Source organism: Lepisosteus oculatus, chromosome 27 (assembly GCF_040954835.1).
Source record: "Lepisosteus oculatus isolate fLepOcu1 chromosome 27, fLepOcu1.hap2, whole genome shotgun sequence".
NCBI classification, from domain to species: Eukaryota; Metazoa; Chordata; class Actinopteri; order Semionotiformes; family Lepisosteidae; genus Lepisosteus; species Lepisosteus oculatus.
This window is the reverse complement of record NC_090722.1, coordinates 6,879,393-6,896,379: the sequence shown is the minus strand read 5'-3', so window position 1 is coordinate 6,896,379 and position 16,987 is coordinate 6,879,393. Positions and strand designations below refer to the sequence as shown.

At 60.0% G+C, this 16,987-nt stretch overlaps 2 protein-coding genes and 1 long non-coding RNA gene across 6 annotated transcripts; 2 read left to right on the top strand and 1 right to left on the bottom strand.

The window, feature by feature from the left end:
• Positions 1–18: 18 nt before the first annotated feature.
• Positions 19–4,823, top strand: pklr (pyruvate kinase L/R). Of its 4 annotated transcripts, none has more exons than XM_069185479.1 (10): positions 19–160; positions 315–406; positions 490–621; positions 699–885; positions 1,332–1,602; positions 2,069–2,219; positions 2,677–2,829; positions 3,126–3,292; positions 3,839–4,020; positions 4,101–4,823. In XM_069185479.1, exons 1-10 carry the CDS (start codon positions 19–21, stop codon positions 4,205–4,207), a joined length of 1,584 nt encoding a protein of 527 aa, XP_069041580.1. In that variant the 3' UTR covers positions 4,208–4,823. The 4 variants fall into 4 exon arrangements, with proteins under 4 accessions (XP_069041580.1, XP_069041579.1, XP_069041578.1 ...); XM_069185478.1 differs by having other exon boundaries at positions 3,126–3,512; XM_069185477.1 differs by having other exon boundaries at positions 3,126–3,677.
• On the bottom strand, positions 2,056–2,680 carry LOC138225393 (uncharacterized). Its single transcript, XR_011183875.1, has 2 exons — positions 2,419–2,680; positions 2,056–2,384 (listed from the first exon to the last, which is right to left on the bottom strand). It is a non-coding gene; the product is annotated as an uncharacterized lncRNA (long non-coding RNA).
• Positions 4,824–5,011: 188 nt separating the features above from the next.
• Positions 5,012–16,887, top strand: LOC107080097 (potassium/sodium hyperpolarization-activated cyclic nucleotide-gated channel 3-like). The gene is made up of 8 exons (XM_069185465.1): positions 5,012–7,206; positions 8,868–9,297; positions 10,032–10,193; positions 12,130–12,348; positions 12,853–12,999; positions 13,648–13,888; positions 15,014–15,178; positions 15,273–16,887. The coding sequence occupies exons 1-8, from the start codon at positions 6,686–6,688 to the stop codon at positions 16,796–16,798; spliced, it is 3,411 nt and encodes a 1,136-aa protein (XP_069041566.1). The 5' UTR covers positions 5,012–6,685; the 3' UTR covers positions 16,799–16,887.
• Positions 16,888–16,987: the final 100 nt, after the last annotated feature.

Genomic DNA, 16,987 nt, shown 5'->3' with positions numbered 1-16,987 from the left:
CGACGTTATTCCTGTGCCATGGCTCAGCTCCCAGACTCCTTCATCCAGCGGCAGCAGCTGGACGCCGCCATGGCTGACACCTTCCTGGAGCACCTGTGTCTGCTGGACATCGACCAGGAGCCCATCACAGCGCGCAACACCAGCATCATCTGCACCATTGGTACTCTGACTGACCACTGACCACCCTGACACACACACTGACTCTCTGACTGACCACCCTGACTGACCACTGACCACCCTGACACACACACTGACTCTCTGACTGACCACTCACTGACCACTGACTCCCTGACTGTCTCTGTCCCTCTGTCCAGGCCCTGCCTCTCGCTCGGTGCCCAGACTGCAGGAGATGATTAAGGCTGGGATGGACATCGCCCGCCTCAACTTCTCTCATGGGTCACATGAGGTCAGTGCCCTGTCCCCACGGTTTTAACTCTCTGTGTTTTCCTGCCAGTCTGCTGACCTGTCCGTCTGACCATCTGTCCACAGTACCACGCAGAGTCCATTCTGAATATCCGGGAGGCGACGGAGACCCTGACCTCTGACCCTCTGTACTACCGGCCCGTGGCCATCGCTCTGGACACCAAGGGGCCAGAGATCAGGACAGGACTGGTCAGAGGGGTGAGTGTAGAAACTGCCCTGGACTGGACTGACTGGACAGAGTCAGTAGTCTATAATGTCCTCGCGTCTGCGTGCAGGAGGTGAACGGGGAGGTGGAGCTGGAGCGAGGGTCCCGGGTTCGAGTGGTCACGGCTGGCTCTCTGCGGGACAGCACGGACGGCCAGCTGATCTGGGTTGACTATGAGAGCCTGCCTCGCGTGGTCCAGCCTGGGAGACGCATCTACATCGACGACGGACTGATCTCACTCAGGGTGCTGGAGATAGGTAAGACCCTCACACTCACTCACAGTCTCACTCACACTGCAGTGTGCTCACGCTCACACTCACACTGCACTGAGCTCACACTCTCACTCGCTCCCATTCACACTGCAGTGTGATCACACACTCTCACACTCCTGTGTGCTCACACACTCACAGTCTTACTCATACTCACACTGCAGTGTGATCACACACTCTCACACTCCTGTGTGCTCACACACTCAGTCTTACTCACACTCACACTGCAGTGTGCTCACACTCACAGTCTCACTCACACTGCAGTGTGCTCACTCTCACATTCACTCTCATTCACATTGCAGTGTGCTCACTCTCACATTCACTCTCATTCACATTGCAGTGAGCTCACACACTCACAGACACTCACACTGCAGTGTGCTCCCTCACCCTCACCCTCACCCTCACCCTCACCCTCACCTCGCTGCCTCTGTCAGGCCCAGACTGGGTGCAGACGGAGGTGGAGAATGGGGGTGTCCTGTGCAGCAGGAAGGGGGTGAACCTGCCAGGGGCGAAGGTCGACCTGCCCGCGGTGTCAGAGCGAGACCGGGCGGACCTGGCCTTCGGGGTGCAGCAGGGCGTCGACATGGTCTTCGCCTCCTTTATCCGCAAGGCGGCGGACGTGCGCGCGGTACGGGCGGCGCTGGGCGAGGCCGGACGCCACATCAAGGTCATCAGCAAGGTCGAGAACCATGAGGGGGTCAAGAGGTCAGTCGGGGGGCGGAGTCAGGCAGAGTGGACGTCTCACTGTCCGTCTCTCTCTCGCACTTTGACATGTGTCCCTCTTGTACATCCGTCTCCTCATCATGCTGCTGCAGTGTGCTGGTGTTCAGCAGTGTTCAGTGTGTGTCAGCCCCTCTGTCTCCGTGCAGTGTGCTGGTGTTCAGCAGTGTTCAGTGTGTGTCAGCCCCTCTGTCTCCGTGCTGTGTGCTGGTGTTCAGTGTGTGTCAGCCCCTCTGTCTCCGTGCTGTGTGCTGGTGTTCAGTGTGTGTCAGACCCTCTGTCTCCGTACTGTGTGCTGGTGTTCAGTGTGTGTCAGCCCCTCTGTCTCAGTGCTGTGTGCTGGTGTTCAGTGTGTCTCAGCGCTGTGTGCTGGTGTTCAGTGTGTCTCAGCACTGTGTGCTGGTGTTCAGCAGTGTTGAACTCAGCCCCTCGTGGTCCCTGTCTCTCTCAGGTTCGATGAGATTTTGGCAGAGAGCGATGGCATCATGGTAGCTCGTGGGGACCTGGGCATCGAGATCCCGGCGGAGAAGGTCTTCATCGCCCAGAAGATGATGATCGGACACTGCAACAGAGCTGGCAAACCGGTCATCTGCGCCACACAGGTGTGACTGGCCACCTCTGACCTCTCGCCCACAAGGAACAGGACTGGAGTCCAGAGTGTCACAGTGTAACTGTCAGTCTGTCACTGACCGTGTCCACCTGTCTCTCTCTGTGTCACTGACCGTGTCCACCTGTCTCTCTCTCTCTGTGTCACTGACCGTGTCCACCTGTCTCTCTCTCTGTGTCACTGACTGTGTCCACCTGGCTCTGTGTCTCTGTGTCACTGACCATGTCCACCTGTCTCTCTTTCTCTCTCTGTGTCACTGACCATGTCCACCTGTCTCTCTCTCTCTCTCTGTGTCATTGACCGTGTCCACCTGTCTCTCTCTCTGGGTCACTGACCGTGTCCACCTGTCTCTCTCTCTGTGTCACTTTGTCCACCTGGCTCTGTGTCTCTGTGTGTCTCTGCCCATGTCCCCCTGTCTCTGTCTCTGTGTGGGCCCCTCTGCCCTGTGGCAGATGCTGGAGAGTATGGTGGGGAAGCCGAGGCCGACGCGGGCGGAGGGCAGTGACGTGGCGAACGCGGTGCTGGACGGCGCGGACTGTGTCATGCTGTCCGCCGAGACGGCCAAGGGGCAGTACCCCATTGAGGCCGTGCGAATGATGCACTCGGTGAGTCTTTTCCACCTGTCCACCTCTCAGCCTCTCTGTCCCTGCCTATGCGTGACGCTGGCCGTGTCCTCATGTCCACCAGTCTGTGTGCAGCGCTGACCATCTCCACGTGTCCACCTGTTTGTGCATGACACCAGCCATCTCTGTGTGTCCAGCTGTCTGTGCATGATGCTGACCGTGTCCACGTGTCCACCTGTCTGTCCCCGACGCTGACCGTGTCCATGTGTCCATGTGTCCACCTGTCTGTCCCCGACGCTGACCGTGTCCATGTGTCCACCTGTCTGTCCACACGTCAGGTGTGCCGGGAGGCCGAGGCGGCAATTTTCCACCAGCAGCTGTTTGAGGAGCTGCGGCGGCTGACCCCGCTGACCTCTGACCCCACAGAGGTCACGGCCATCGGCGCAGTGGAGGCGTCCTTCAAGTGCTGCGCAGGAGCCATCATCGTCCTCACCACCTCCGGCAGGTACTCACTCCTTCATCACTGTCCTCCTCATCATCGCCCTCACCACCTCCGGCAGGTACTCACTCCTTCATCACTGTCCTCCTCATCATCGTCCTCACCACCTCCGGCAGGTACTCACTCCTTCATCACTGTCCTCCTCATCATCGCCCTCACCACCTCCGGCAGGTACTCACTCCTTCATCACTGTCCTCCTCATCATCGTCCTCACCACCTCCGGCAGGTACTCACTCCTTCATCACTGTCCTCCTCATCATCGTCCTCGCCACCTCCGGCAGTTACTCACTCCTTCATCACTGTCCTCCTCATCATCGTCCTCGCCACCTCCGGCAGGTACTCACTCCTTCATCACTGTCCTCCTCATCATCGTCCTCGCCACCTCCGGCAGGTCCTGTCGTTGTCCCTCCTTCATCACTCTCCTCATCATCATCGTGCTCACCAGCTCCGGCAGGTCCTGTCACTGTCACTCCTTCATCACTCTCCTCCTCATCATCATCATCCTCACCACCTGTCGCTGTCACTCCTTCATCGCCCCCCTGTGTGTCTCAGGTCGGCCCAGCTGCTGTCTCGGTACCGGCCGCGGGCCCCTATCCTGGCGGTGACCCGCAGCGCCCAGGTGGCCCGGCAAGCCCAGCTGCTCCGCGGCGTCTTCCCAGCGCTGTTCCTCCAGCCGCCGGCCGCCGTCTGGGCCGACGACCTGGACCGCAGGGTCACCTTCGCCATGGACATCGGTAACGTGGGGGGGCGGTGCCCCGCGATCCCGTCTCTCCCCCCTGCGCCCTCTCCCCCTGACCAGCCCCTCTCTCCGCAGGCCGGGCGCGCGGCTTCTTCGGGGCGGGAGACATGGTGATCGTGGTGACGGGCTGGAGGCCGGGCTCCGGGTTCACCAACATCATGAGGGCCGTCAGCGTGCCGTGAGCACGGCCTGACACAGCGACACAGTGACACAGCGACACAGCCGCTCTCTGAGACCGCAACACAGCAACACTGACACAGCAACTCTCTGAGACTGCAACACAACAACACTGACACAGCAGCTCTCTGAGACCGCAACACAACAACACTGACACAGCAGCTCTCTGAGACCACAACACAGCAACACTGACACAGCAGCTCTCTGAGACCACAACACAACAACAATGACACAGCAGCTCTCTGAGACTGCAACACAACAACACTGACACAGCAGCTCTCTGAGACCGCAACACAGCAGCACTCTGACACAGCAACACAGCAACACAGCAACACAGAGCAGCATAACACAGCAACTCTCTGACACCCCAACACAGCAACACTGACACAGCAACACAGCGACACAGAAACTCTCTGTCACAGTAACACACTGACACAGCAACTCTCTGTCACAGTAACACACTGACACAGCAACACAGCAACTCTCTGACACAGTAACACACTGACACACCGACTGACACAAGCACACAGTATTACAGTGTACACAAGCAGCGCTGGGAGATGTAACCCTACAGGCCACGCCTGCTCTTGTCAGAACGCCACAATAAATCAGTCAAGCCTCTCCTGTGCTGGGTGTGCGGTGTGTGTGTGTGTGCCTCTCGCTGAAGCCAGCCTGACCATGGAGATGACCACATCAGCGTAGAGGGACAGACAGCTGGACAGAGACAAGACAGATGGACATAGGGACAGGCAAACAGACAGGTCGATTAACAGGACAGCAGTGTCTGCTGCCTCGCGCGTTGGCATCAATACTCACACAGCGCAATACATCACTCCTGTGCCCCTGTGGACAGCGGGCACAGCCAGGAGAGAGGGCTGGTCTTCACCCTGGGGGCTCCAGAGCCTCTCTGAATGAGCCCCCTACAGCGGCGTCATCATAACAGCAGACACATCCTGGGGTGATGTCATCACACGACAAGCACATCCTGGGGTGATGTCATCATGGCCCCTAGCAGATCCTGTGATGATGATGTCATCATGGCTCCTAGCACATCCTGCGGTGACGTCATCATGACACTGCACTGTGACTTCATTTCTGCTGAACATCTGTAGAAAGACTTTTGACATTAACGTCACATAGTGCATTTCTTTTTTAGAATTTCAACCTTGTGCACTACATGTTCCTTATTTTATCCTGTCTCATATTTTGTAAACGGACATTTAAACTCTTAAAACCTTAGACAGCGGAGAGAGTGTCATGAAACCACGATAAGATAGGAGCCCAAACAGGAGACTCTGGCGTCTTGTTGACGGATTAGCACATCTCTGTGTCAGCGCGCTCGTCTTTCTCGCGGGCGGGTGGCGCCGGATGAGAGTGATGATGATGATGACGTCTGTCAATACCTGTGGGTCTCGCGCTCGGCCTCCGCCGTGTTGTCACTCTCCAGTCGCCTCGAGCCCCGCCGCCTGGCACGAGGCCCAGGATAGAGATGCGGCTGCCATGGCAACAAGGAGATCGGAATATTCCTGCACACCTCAGCGGGGCGTGCGCGCGCCGGGCTGGCGGAGCCGCCAGTGAAGCCCAGAGACACGCGCAGTCCGCACGGCGGTGCATGCAGACACACCAGCACGGGAGCATGCAGACCGCGGAAACGCTCACGGACTCTCCGACCGCGCGGAGCGCGTTTCCCTGAAGACAGACGGGCGGGCGGAGCAGGAGCATCGTCAGGGATGCAGGAGCTGCCCCTCGCCTGAGCAGAAGCGGGAGCGGCGAGCGGAGCGGCTCGGGCCTCCGGCTGCCAGGAAGCGGCTCGAGCCGCGCGAGACCCCCGCCCTCCTTCGGCTTTCCTGCCCTTCCTGCGCGCTGAGCTCGCGCCTGCGGGGGCTCTTTCTCCCCCGGACAGGGGGAGACAGGCGCTGTCGCCTTTGACAGGCGCTGTCGCCTTTGATGCCGAGGCGCTGAGGCTCTGACGACATTACGGGCGTCCTTGGAGCGACCCGCCGGTCACAAGGAGAGACGCGGCGGGGCTCGGACCAGGGGCTCGGACTGGCACGTCGGCACCCGGGAGGGACGATGCCCGCGGGAGACAGGGGGCCGGCGGCGACAGCGAGGAGAGAGGAGCGGGGCGGCCGCGCCAGAGAAGCCGGGGCAGCGCAAGGACAGGCGGCGGCGTGTCTGGGCCGGGGGTCCAGGTGAGGTGAGGAGAGAGAGACCGGAGGAAGATCTGCCGCCGGACGGTGGTGTTTCGGAGCCGGACGAGCAGCGCCGCGATGGAAGGGCGCGAGACTCCCGCGAGCCTGTAGAGCCGTCCTCCACGAGCCTCTTACCCTTGGCTTCGCCGGCTCGTGCGACACCCGCTCGCGACAGTCGTTCCGGGTGCGCTCGCGGCCACCCCTCGCTGACTGTTAAAGACAAGAGCGCCGGGGGGGACTTTGTCTGAGGGGCGCCGGGGGGGGACTCGACCGAGCTCCCCAGCCCCCGCGATGGATGGTGGGGGCCTCGGGGGGGGGCCCGGGTCCGAGCGCCGGCCGGCCGCCGCCCCCAAGCGCCGCAGCAAGGGCAGCCCAGCGGACTGGGACTCCCCGGGGGCGGACCGGGAGGGCGTGGCCGGGGGCGGGGCTGGCAGGCGGCCGTCGGGCGTGGGCCCCGCCTCCTCGCCGGCCTTGGGCCCCGCCGCGGCCCCGGCCTCCCAGAGGTCCGTGGGCTTCGCCGCGTCCAGGGGCGCCCTGGCCTCCAGCTCGTCCAGCGGCGGGGGCGCTGGGGGCGCGGCCGGGACGCCCGAGCCGGCGCTGGCGGGACCGGGCCCGGGCCCGGGCTCGGAGGGCGAGGACTACAGCTACTCCAACCAGTCCACCTTCATGCAGCGGCAGTTCGGCGCCATGCTGCAGCCCGGCGTCAACAAGTTCTCGCTGCGCATGTTCGGCAGCCACAAGGCCGTGGAGATCGAGCAGGAGCGCGTCAAGTCCGCCGGCTTCTGGATCATCCACCCCTACAGCGACTTCAGGTAACTGGGCCGGGCCGGGCTGGGCCGGGCCGGGCAGAGAGGGAGCAGAGCCTGTCCGTCTGCCTGTCTGTCTGTCCACCTGCCTGCCTGTCTGTCCGTCTGCCTGCCCGTCTGTCCATCTGTCTGTCTGTCTGTCCATATGTCCATCTGTCTTGTCTCTTTGTCTGTCCATCTCTCTGTCCGTCTGTGTCTCCATCTGTCTGTGTGTCCATCTGACTGTCTATCCATCTGTCTGTCATCGGTCCATCTGTCTCGTCGCTCTGTCTGTCCATCTGCCCGTCTGTCTGCTTGCCCTGCCAGTCTGTCCTCACTGTGCAGAGTTCAGCACCACGGCCAGCACTGCCAGACCCGAGCAACCGAGCGCGCTGTGCGGATTGCAGTAAACTGGTCAGTAGGGAGCGGTGCTGGAGGGGGACAGCTCAGCTACTGCTGTCTGAAGATGCAGAGGGACAAGTGATAGGTGGACAGTGGACGGAGCTGGGTGGACAGACCATGGGTGGAGGGGTGATGGAGGGATGATGGATGAGGAATGTGCAAATGGATGGATGGATGATAGAGGAATGGACAACAAGATGAATGGATGATGGATAGATTCACAGATGCTGAATGGGTGACAGACAGATTGAGGGATGATGGAGGGAGGGAGAGACAGATAGAGGGATGATCTAGAGATGATTGAGGGAGGGACAGATGGAAGGATGATGGAGGAATGACGGATGGATGGATTAACCCCTCTCTCTCAGTACTGTGTGTATTAACCCCTCTCTCTCAGTACTGTGTGTATTAACTCCTCTCTCTCAGTGCTGTGTATATTAACCCCTCTCTCAGTACTGTGTGTATTAACTCCTCTCTCTCAGTGCTGTGTGTATTAACCCCTCTCTCAGTGCTGTGTATATTAACCCCTCTCTGAGTGCTGTGTATATTAACCCCTCTCTCTCAGTGCAGTGTTTGTATTAACCACTCTCACAGTGCAGTGTGTATTAACACTTCTCTCTCAGTACTGTTTTTATTAACCCCTCTCACAGTGCAGTGTGTTAACCCCTCTCTCTCAGTGCAGTGTGTGTATTAACCCCTCTCTCTCAGTTCTGTGTGAATTAACCCCTCTCTCTCAGTACTGTGTGTATTAACCCCTCTCTCAGTACTGTGTGAATTAACCCCTCACTCTCAGTACTGTGTGAATTAACCCCTCTCTCTCAGTTCTGTGTGTATTAACCCCTCTCTCCCAGTGCTGTGTGTATTAACCCCTCTCTCAGTTCTGTGTGTATTAACCCCTCTCTCTCAGTTCTGTGTGTATTAACCCCTCTCTCTCAGTACTGTGTGTATTAACCCCTCTCTCTCAGTTCTGTGTGTATTAACCCCTCTCTCTCAGTACTGTGTGTATTAACCCCTCTCTCTCAGTACTGTGTGTATTAACCCCTCTCTCAGTACTGTGTGAATTAACCCCTCTCTCTCAGTACAGTGTGTATTAACCCCTCTCTCAGTACTGTGTGTATTAACCCCTCTCTCTCAGTGCAGTGTGTGTATTAACCCCTCTCTCTCAGTACAGTGTGTATTAACCCCTCTCTCTCAGTACTGTGTGTATTAACCCCTCTCTCTCAGTGCAGTGTGTGTATTAACCCCTCTCTCCCAGTACTGTGTGTATTAACCCCTGTCTCTTGCAGGTTTTACTGGGACTTGATCATGTTGCTGCTCATGGTTGGGAACCTCATCATCCTGCCGGTCGGCATCACCTTCTTTAAGGACGAGAACACACCGCCCTGGATCGTCTTCAACGTCGTCTCCGACACCCTGTTCCTGGTCGACCTGGTGCTCAACTTCCGCACGGGCATCGTCAAGGAGGACAACACAGAGATCATCCTGGACCCCCGCGCCATCAAGCTGCGCTACCTGAAGAGCTGGTTCCTGGTGGACTTCATCTCGTCCATTCCCGTCGACTACATCTTCCTGATGGTGGACCTGGAGACCCACGTGGACTCGGAGGTGTACCGCACCGCCCGGGCCCTCAGGATCGTCCGCTTCACCAAGATCCTCAGCCTGCTGCGCCTGCTCCGGCTATCCAGGCTCATCCGGTACATCCACCAGTGGGAAGAGGTACAGTAACACTGCACTGAGAGAGAGGGGTTCATACAGACACACTGACTGACTGGACACTCCAGTACATTAACACTGCACTGAGAGAGAGGGGTTCATACAGACACACTGACTGACTGGACACTCCAGTACATTAACACTGCACTGAGAGAGAGGGGTTCATACAGACACACTGACTGACTGGACACTCCAGTACATTAACACTGCACTGAGAGAGAGGGGTTCATACAGACACACTGACTGACTGGACACTCCAGTACATTAACACTGCACTGAGAGAGAGGGGTTCATACAGACACACTGACTGACTGGACACTCCAGTACATTAACACTGCACTGAGAGAGAGGGGTTCATACAGACACACTGACTGACTGGACACTCCAGTACATTAACACTGCACTGAGAGAGAGGGGTTCATACAGACACACTGACTGGACACTCCAGTACATTAACACTGCACTGAGAGAGAGGGGTTCATACAGACACACTGACTGGACACTCCAATAGAGAGACGATGATGTTAATCAGGGTGATGACAGGGATGATGATGAGGGTGATAGTGATGACAGATGACAGTGATGACGATGATAATGAGGAAGATGGTGAATGCTCTGGGTCAGGTGTTGGATGGTAGGCGTCAGTAATCTCTCTGGGTCTTGCAAGCCTGTCATGATCTCAGCTGATGTAGACGCCCCTCTCTGATGCCCTTCCTCCTGACCCTCCGGCCCTGCAGATCTTCCACATGACCTACGACCTGGCCAGCGCGGTGGTGCGCATTGTCAACCTGATCGGCATGATGCTGCTGCTGTGCCACTGGGACGGCTGCCTGCAGTTCCTGGTGCCCATGCTGCAGGACTTCCCCAGCGACTGCTGGGTGGCCATCAACGACATGGTGGTGAGGAGGAGCTCTGTGTGCGCCTGTCTCAGTGTGTGTGTGTGTGTGTGTCTGTCTGTGTGTGTGTGCCTCTTTCTGTGTGTGCACGCCTGTCTCTGTGTCTGTGTATGCCTGTCTCTGTGTGTGTCTGTCCTTCTGTGTACCTGAGTTTGTGTGTGCCTGTCTCCCTTTCTCTGTGTGTGTGTGTGTGTGTGTGTGTGTGTGTGTGTGCGCGCGCTCGCCTGTCTCTGTGTGCATCTCTGTCTCTGTTTCACCCCGTTGGCAGTGGGAGCACAGCCTGTCCTCTCTGGACAGCCAGGTCTGTCTGTGTCCAGTTGCTCTGTCCAGGCTGTGGTCAGTGAGCCTGTCCTCTCTGGACAGCCAGGTCTGTCTGTGTCCAGTTGCTCTGTCCAGGCTGTGGTCAGTGAGCCTGTCCTCTCTGGACAGCCAGGCCTGCCTGTGTCCAGTTTCTCTGTCCAGGCTGTGGTCAGTGAGTCTGTACTGGTCAGGGTCTGTTTCTCTTTGCTGTCTCTTACCCTGGTCAGATACTCAGCTTGTGTGTACTGTCTGTTTAGGGTCCTGTAGCATTCCAGTTTGTGTTGTGTTGTGTGTGTGTCCCAGGCTTGTGCTGTGATTGCTTGACTGTGACTGGTGTTGCTGAGGCTGGCTGGTGTCAGTGAGCTTCAGGACCAGCTGGCTGAGGGCTCTTCTCTGGGCTCAGCAGGGCCTTGTGCTGGAAGGAGCTCTGGTCAGTGTTTCTCAGGAGTGCCCAGTACTCGATTGCTTTCTGCTGTATATTGATTAGTAATGGGTATTGGCCTCATTCAGCCCTGCACAGTGTTAGGAGTTTGTCTCTGCACATGGGGGTATTTGTTACAGGGCTGTGTGTGCAGAGTTTCTTTGGCTGTCTGCAATCCTGGCCTGTGACTGGACCCCACACTTCACCAGTGGCTTGGATTACACTGTGAAATATCTGCAGCCAGATCTGTCATGTAGCTGTGATGTTGTAGAGACTCCTAGCAGTGTGGAAAGCCCTGTGTGCCTTCTTCAGTGCCTTCACTGCCAGGCCGAAACTCGCAGACGAGCTGACTGTCAGTGTGAGGTTTGTGTGGCTGGTTGTGTAGCTCCAATGTGTTGTTGTTGAGTGTGAAGCGGTGTTCTGGCTGGCGTGGTCCAGATTGACCCTCAGTGCCCATGTCTGACATGTTCTGTGCTTTTTCCATGCTCTCTCTGTCTTTCCTCAATACTGCCTCCGTCTCTCCTTCTCTATACCTCTCTCTGTCTCACTCCCCCTCTCCCCCTGTCTCTCTCCCTCCGTATCCATCTTCCTAAAATGCTGACTCACTGCAGCGGAGGGTTTCCTCTCGTGTTGCCAGGGAGATGGTTGCTAAGGAGCCTGACAGTGATGCTGTGAGGTCTGGGAGTCCCCACTGTTGTGAACCGAGAGAGGGAGGGAGGGAGAAAGGGGGGAACCGAGGTTGGTCAGAATGTGAACTTTATTACTCATAAATCTCCTTCTCTTTCCCTTCTCTCCCTCCCACCCTCTGTCCCTTTCATTTCCCTGTTCTTCCTCTCTCCCATTCTCCTCTTCTCTCCTCTCTCTGTCTCCTCCCTTTCTCCCCTCTCCCCCCTCTCTCTCCCCTGTACCTGTCCTCTTTCCCTCTCTCCCCTCTTCTCTCCTCTCTTGTTACTCTTGTCTCCCACCTCCTCTCTCCCCCCCTTCCTTCTCTCTCCTTTCTCTCCACTCTCCCCTCTCTCTCCCCTGTACCTCTCCTCTCTCTCCCTCTTTCTTCTCTCTCCCTCTCTCCCCTCTCTCCTCTCTCTCTCCCCTGTACCCCTCATCTGACCCTCTCTCCTCTCTTCTCTACTTCCTCCTTTGTCCTCTCTCTCCTCGTCTCTCCTCCTCTCTCCTCTCTCCCCTGTCCCCTGTCCACCTCCTCTCCCCCCCCCTCCCCAGAATGTCACCTGGGGAGTGCAGTACTCCTACGCCCTCTTCAAGGCCATGAGCCACATGCTGTGTATTGGGTACGGTGCCCAGGCCCCGGTGGGCATGACGGACGTGTGGCTCACCATGCTGAGCATGATCGTGGGCGCCACCTGCTACGCCATGTTCATCGGCCACGCCACCGCGCTCATCCAGTCGCTCGACTCCTCCCGGCGCCAGTACCAGGAGAAGGTAAGCCATCGCCATCAGCGATCAATACCTGCCCCCTGTCTGTGACCTGTCTGTCTCTCGGTACAGACAGTGGAGCAGTGACATGTCTGTCTCTCAGTACAAGCAGGTGGAGCAGTGACCTGTCTGTCTCTCAGTACGAGCAGGTGGAGCAGTGACCTGTCTGTCTCTCAGTAGGAGCAGGTGGAGCAGTGACCTGTCTGTCTCTCAGTACGAGCAGGTGGAGCAGTGACCTGTCTGTCTCTCAGTACGAGCAGGTGGAGCAGTGACCTGTCTGTCTCTCAGTAAGAGCAGGTGGAGCAGTGACCTGTCTGTCTCTCAGTACGAGCAGGTGGAGCAGTGACCTGTCTGTCTCTCAGTACGAGCAGGTGGAGCAGTGACCTGTCTGTCTCTCAGTACAAGCAGGTGGAGCAGTGACCTGTCTGTCTCTCAGTACGAGCAGGTGGAGCAGTGACCTGTCTGTCTCTCAGTACGAGCAGGTGGAGCAGTGACCTGTCTGTCTCTCAGTACAAGCAGGTGGAGCAGTACATGTCGTTCCACAAGCTCCCGGCCGATGTGCGTCAGCGGATTCATGAGTACTATGAGCATCGCTACCAGGGCAAGATGTTTGATGAGGAGAACATCCTGGGAGAGCTGAGCGAGCCGCTGAAGGAGGTCTGTCTGTCTGTCCATCTCACTCTCTACCACCCCCACCCCTCTCACTCTCCCTCTATACTCTCTCTTTTCCCCGTCTGTGTCTCTAACCCCTCTCTCTAATCCCTCTCTAACCCCTCTCATTCTCTACCCCTCTCTCCCTAATCCCTCTAACTCTCTAACTCCTCTCTAACCCCTCTAACTCTCTAACCCCTCTCTCTCTAACCCCTCTCTCTAACCTCTCTCTCTCTAATCTCTCTCTAACCCCTCTCTCTAACCCCTCTCTCTAACCCCTCTCTCTCTAACCCCTCTCTCTCTAATCTCTCTCTAACCCCTCTCTCTAACCCCTCTCTCTCTAACCCCTCTCCTCTCTAACCCCTCTCCTCTCTAACCCCTCTCTCTCTAATCTCTCTCTAACCCCTCTCTCTAACCCCTCTCTCTAACCCCTCTCTCTCTAACCCCTCTCTCTCTAATCTCTCTCTAACCCCTCTCTCTAACCCCTCTCTCTCTAACCCCTCTCCTCTCTAACCCCTCTCCTCTCTAACCCCTCTCTCTCTAACCCCACACCCTCTCTAACCCCTCTCCTCTCTAACCCCTCTCTCTCTAACCCCTCTCTCTCTCTAACCCCTCTCCCTCTCTAACCCCTCTCTCTGTTGTCCTGGCTCACAGGAGATTGTGAATTTCAACTGCCGCAGCCTGGTGGCCAACATGCCCCTGTTCGCCAACGCCGACCCCAACTTCGTCACGGCCATGCTGACCAAGCTGCGCTTCGAGGTCTTCCAGCCGGGCGACTTCATCATCCGCGAGGGCACGGTGGGCAAGAAGATGTACTTCATCCAGCACGGCGTGGTCAGCATCCTCACCCGCGGCAACAAGGAGACCAAGCTGAGCGACGGCTCCTACTTCGGGGGTGAGAGAGGGGTGCAGAGTGGGGAGACGGGGAGGAGAGAGGGGGAGGAGAGAGGGGTGCAGAGTGGGGAGACAGGGGGGAGAGAGTGCAGAGTGGGGAGACAGGGAGGAGAGAGGGGGTACAGATTGGGGAGAGAGGGAGGAGAGAGGGGGTACAGAGTGGGGAGACAGGGAGGAGAGAGGGGTGCAGAGTGAGGAGACAGGGAGGAGAGAGGGGGTACAGAGTGGGGGACAGGGGTGAGAGAGGGGGTGCAGAGTGGGGAGACAGGGAGGAGAGAGGGGGAGGAGAGAGGGGGTGCAGAGTGAGAAGACAGGGAGGAGAGAGGGTGCAGAGTGAGGAGACAGGGAGGAGAGAGGGGGTACAGAATGGGGAGACAGGGAGGAGAGAGGGGGAGGAGAGAGGGTGCAGAGTGGGGAAACAGGGAGGAGAGAGGGGTGCAGAGTGGGGAGACGGGGAGGAGAGAGGGGGTACAGAGTGGGGAGACAGGGAGGAGAGAGGGGTGCAGAGTGAGGAGACAGGGAGGAGAGAGGGGGTACAGAGTGGGGAGACAGGGGTGAGAGAGGGGGTGCAGAGTGGGGAGACAGGGAGGAGAGAGGGGGAGGAGAGAGGGGTGCAGAGTGAGAAGACAGGGAGGAGAGAGGGTGCAGAGTGAGGAGACAGGGAGGAGAGAGGGGGTACAGAATGGGGAGACAGGGAGGAGAGAGGGGGAGGAGAGAGGGTGCAGAGTGGGGAAACAGGGAGGAGAGAGGGGTGCAGAGTGGGGAGACAGGGGTGAGAGAGGGGGTGCAGAGTGGGGAGACAGGGAGGAGAGAGGGGTGCAGAGTGGGGAGACGGGGGGGAGAGAGTGCAGAGTGGGGAGACGGGGAGGAGAGAGGGGGTACAGATTGGGGAGAGAGGGAGGAGAGAGGGGGTACAGAGTGAGAAGACAGGGAGGAGAGAGGGTGCAGAGTGGGGAGACAGGGAGGAGAGAGGGGGTACAGAATGGGGAGACAGGGAGGAGAGAGGGGGAGGAGAGAGGGTGCAGAGTGGGGTACAGAGTGGAGAGAGAGGAGAGAGGAGGTGCAGACGAGGTGCAGAGGGACTCGAGGGGGAGTCGATCGCCGTGACCCGTCTCCCCCCCCCCAGAGATCTGCCTGCTGACCCGGGGGCGCCGCACGGCCAGCGTGAGGGCCGACACCTACTGCCGGCTGTACTCGCTGTCTGTGGACAACTTCAACGAGGTGCTGGAGGAGCACCCCATGATGCGCCGCGCCTTCGAGACCGTGGCCATGGACCGGCTGGACCGCATCGGTGAGGCGCGGGCCGGCGGGCGCTCGGGGCAGGGGGTCAGGGCGGCGCCAGCGTGACCCCCACTCTCTCTCTCTCTCTCTGTCTCCCCCCCCAGGGAAGAAGAACTCCATCCTGCTGCGCAAGGCCTCGCAGGACCCCCACAGCGGCGGGGGCTCCGTGGGGGGTGGCAGCGGCGGGCGGGGCGGGGCGGGGGGGCCGCGCGGCGGCGGCGGCGGCGGGGGGGCCGCGTACGGCTCGTGCGACAGCGTCATCGTGCAGCAGATCGTCAGGCACGACAACATGGCGGCGGCGCAGGACCCGCTGTCGCCCCGGCCGCGCCCCCTGATCTGGGCACCCCTGGTGCACGCCCCGCTGCAGACGGCCGCGGCCACCACCAACGTGGCCATCGCGCTGACCCCCCAGCAGCACCAGCAGCTGCAGCAGCAGGCCACCCAGGCGCTGGCGGCCGCCATCTTCCTGCCCCCCCCTCTGCAGCACGGCCCCGCCCCCGACCCGCCCCGGCCCCCGCTGCCCCCCCGCGGCCCGGCCCGCCCGGGCTCCGTCAGCTCCCTCGGAGGGGGTGGGGTGTCTCCCAGGACAGCCGCGCCCCCGGGGCTCCCCGTTTCTGCCCCCCCCTCTTCCACCTCCTCCTCCTCGCCCCCTCCTTCCTCCGCTCCGGCCCCGCAGCCCCCCCACCTGGGCAGGACGCTGCACTACAGCCTGCGGGTCCAGCCGGGGGCAGGAGGGGCGGCCCTGCGACAGCCCTCCCGCGGCGACGGCACTTCCGCCCCCCGGCAGCAGGTGGCGCTGGTGAGGTACGGGGGCAGCACCCAGGGGCTCCCCGCCATCGGCCGGCTCACGCAGGAGGCCCGGCTGCTCTCGGCCTCCCAGCCCACGCTGCCCCACAGGGGCTGGGGGGGCTCCCCGCAGCTGCGCGGGTCCCAGGAGCCCCTGCAGTGCGTCCTGGACCGCAGCCACTCGCAGTACCACCGCAAGGCCTCCGGGGGCAGTCTGCTCGCCCCCTTCCTCTCGGCGCCGGGGCAGCTGGCCAGGCAGGGCGCGGTGGGGGGCAGCGCCGGGGTGCTGACGAGCACGGCCCCCTCCCAGCCTGCGCCCCAGTCCCAGCCGCCGCCCCAGCCTCTCCCCAAATCCCAGCCAGCGCCCCAGCCTCTCCCGAAATCCCAGCCAGCGCCCCAGCCAGTCCCCAAATCCCAACCAGCGCCCCAGCCTCTCCCCAAATCCCAACCAGCGCCCCAGCCTCTCCCCAAATCCCAACAGGCGCCCCAGCCTCTCCCCAAATCCCAGCCGGTGCCCCAGCCTCAGCCTGTGTCGCAGCCAGCACCCCAGTCTTCTGTCCCATCCCAGACAGCTGCCCTCTCCCAAGCTCCAGCCCCTGGTCCTGCCCCACTCACCCCAGTCCCCTCCGGCCCCCTCGCCCTGCGCCCCAAGGCCACGCCGCCGGCCCCCCCCAGCCCCCCCTCCCCCCCTGCAGCGCCCCTCCCCTCCTCTGCCTCTGCCTCTGCCTCCACCTCCTCCTCCAAGGAGGGTAGAGACCCCTCCACCCCCCCCAGGAGGGGCTCCAGGGTGGGGGAGGCGCCAGGGGAGTCGGCCCTCAGACACAAGCTGCCATCTAACATGTGAAGAGCAGTCTCACCCCCCGGGCACAGGGCACAGCTGGAGTCCAGTCTCACCCCCCGGGCACAGGGCACAGCTGGAGTCCAGTCACCCCTCCGGGGGCACAGGGCACAGCTGGAGTCCAGTCTCACCCCTCCGGGGGCACAGGGCACAGCTGGAGTCTCCCTGTCGATCCCTCAGCACCTGCGCAGGAGC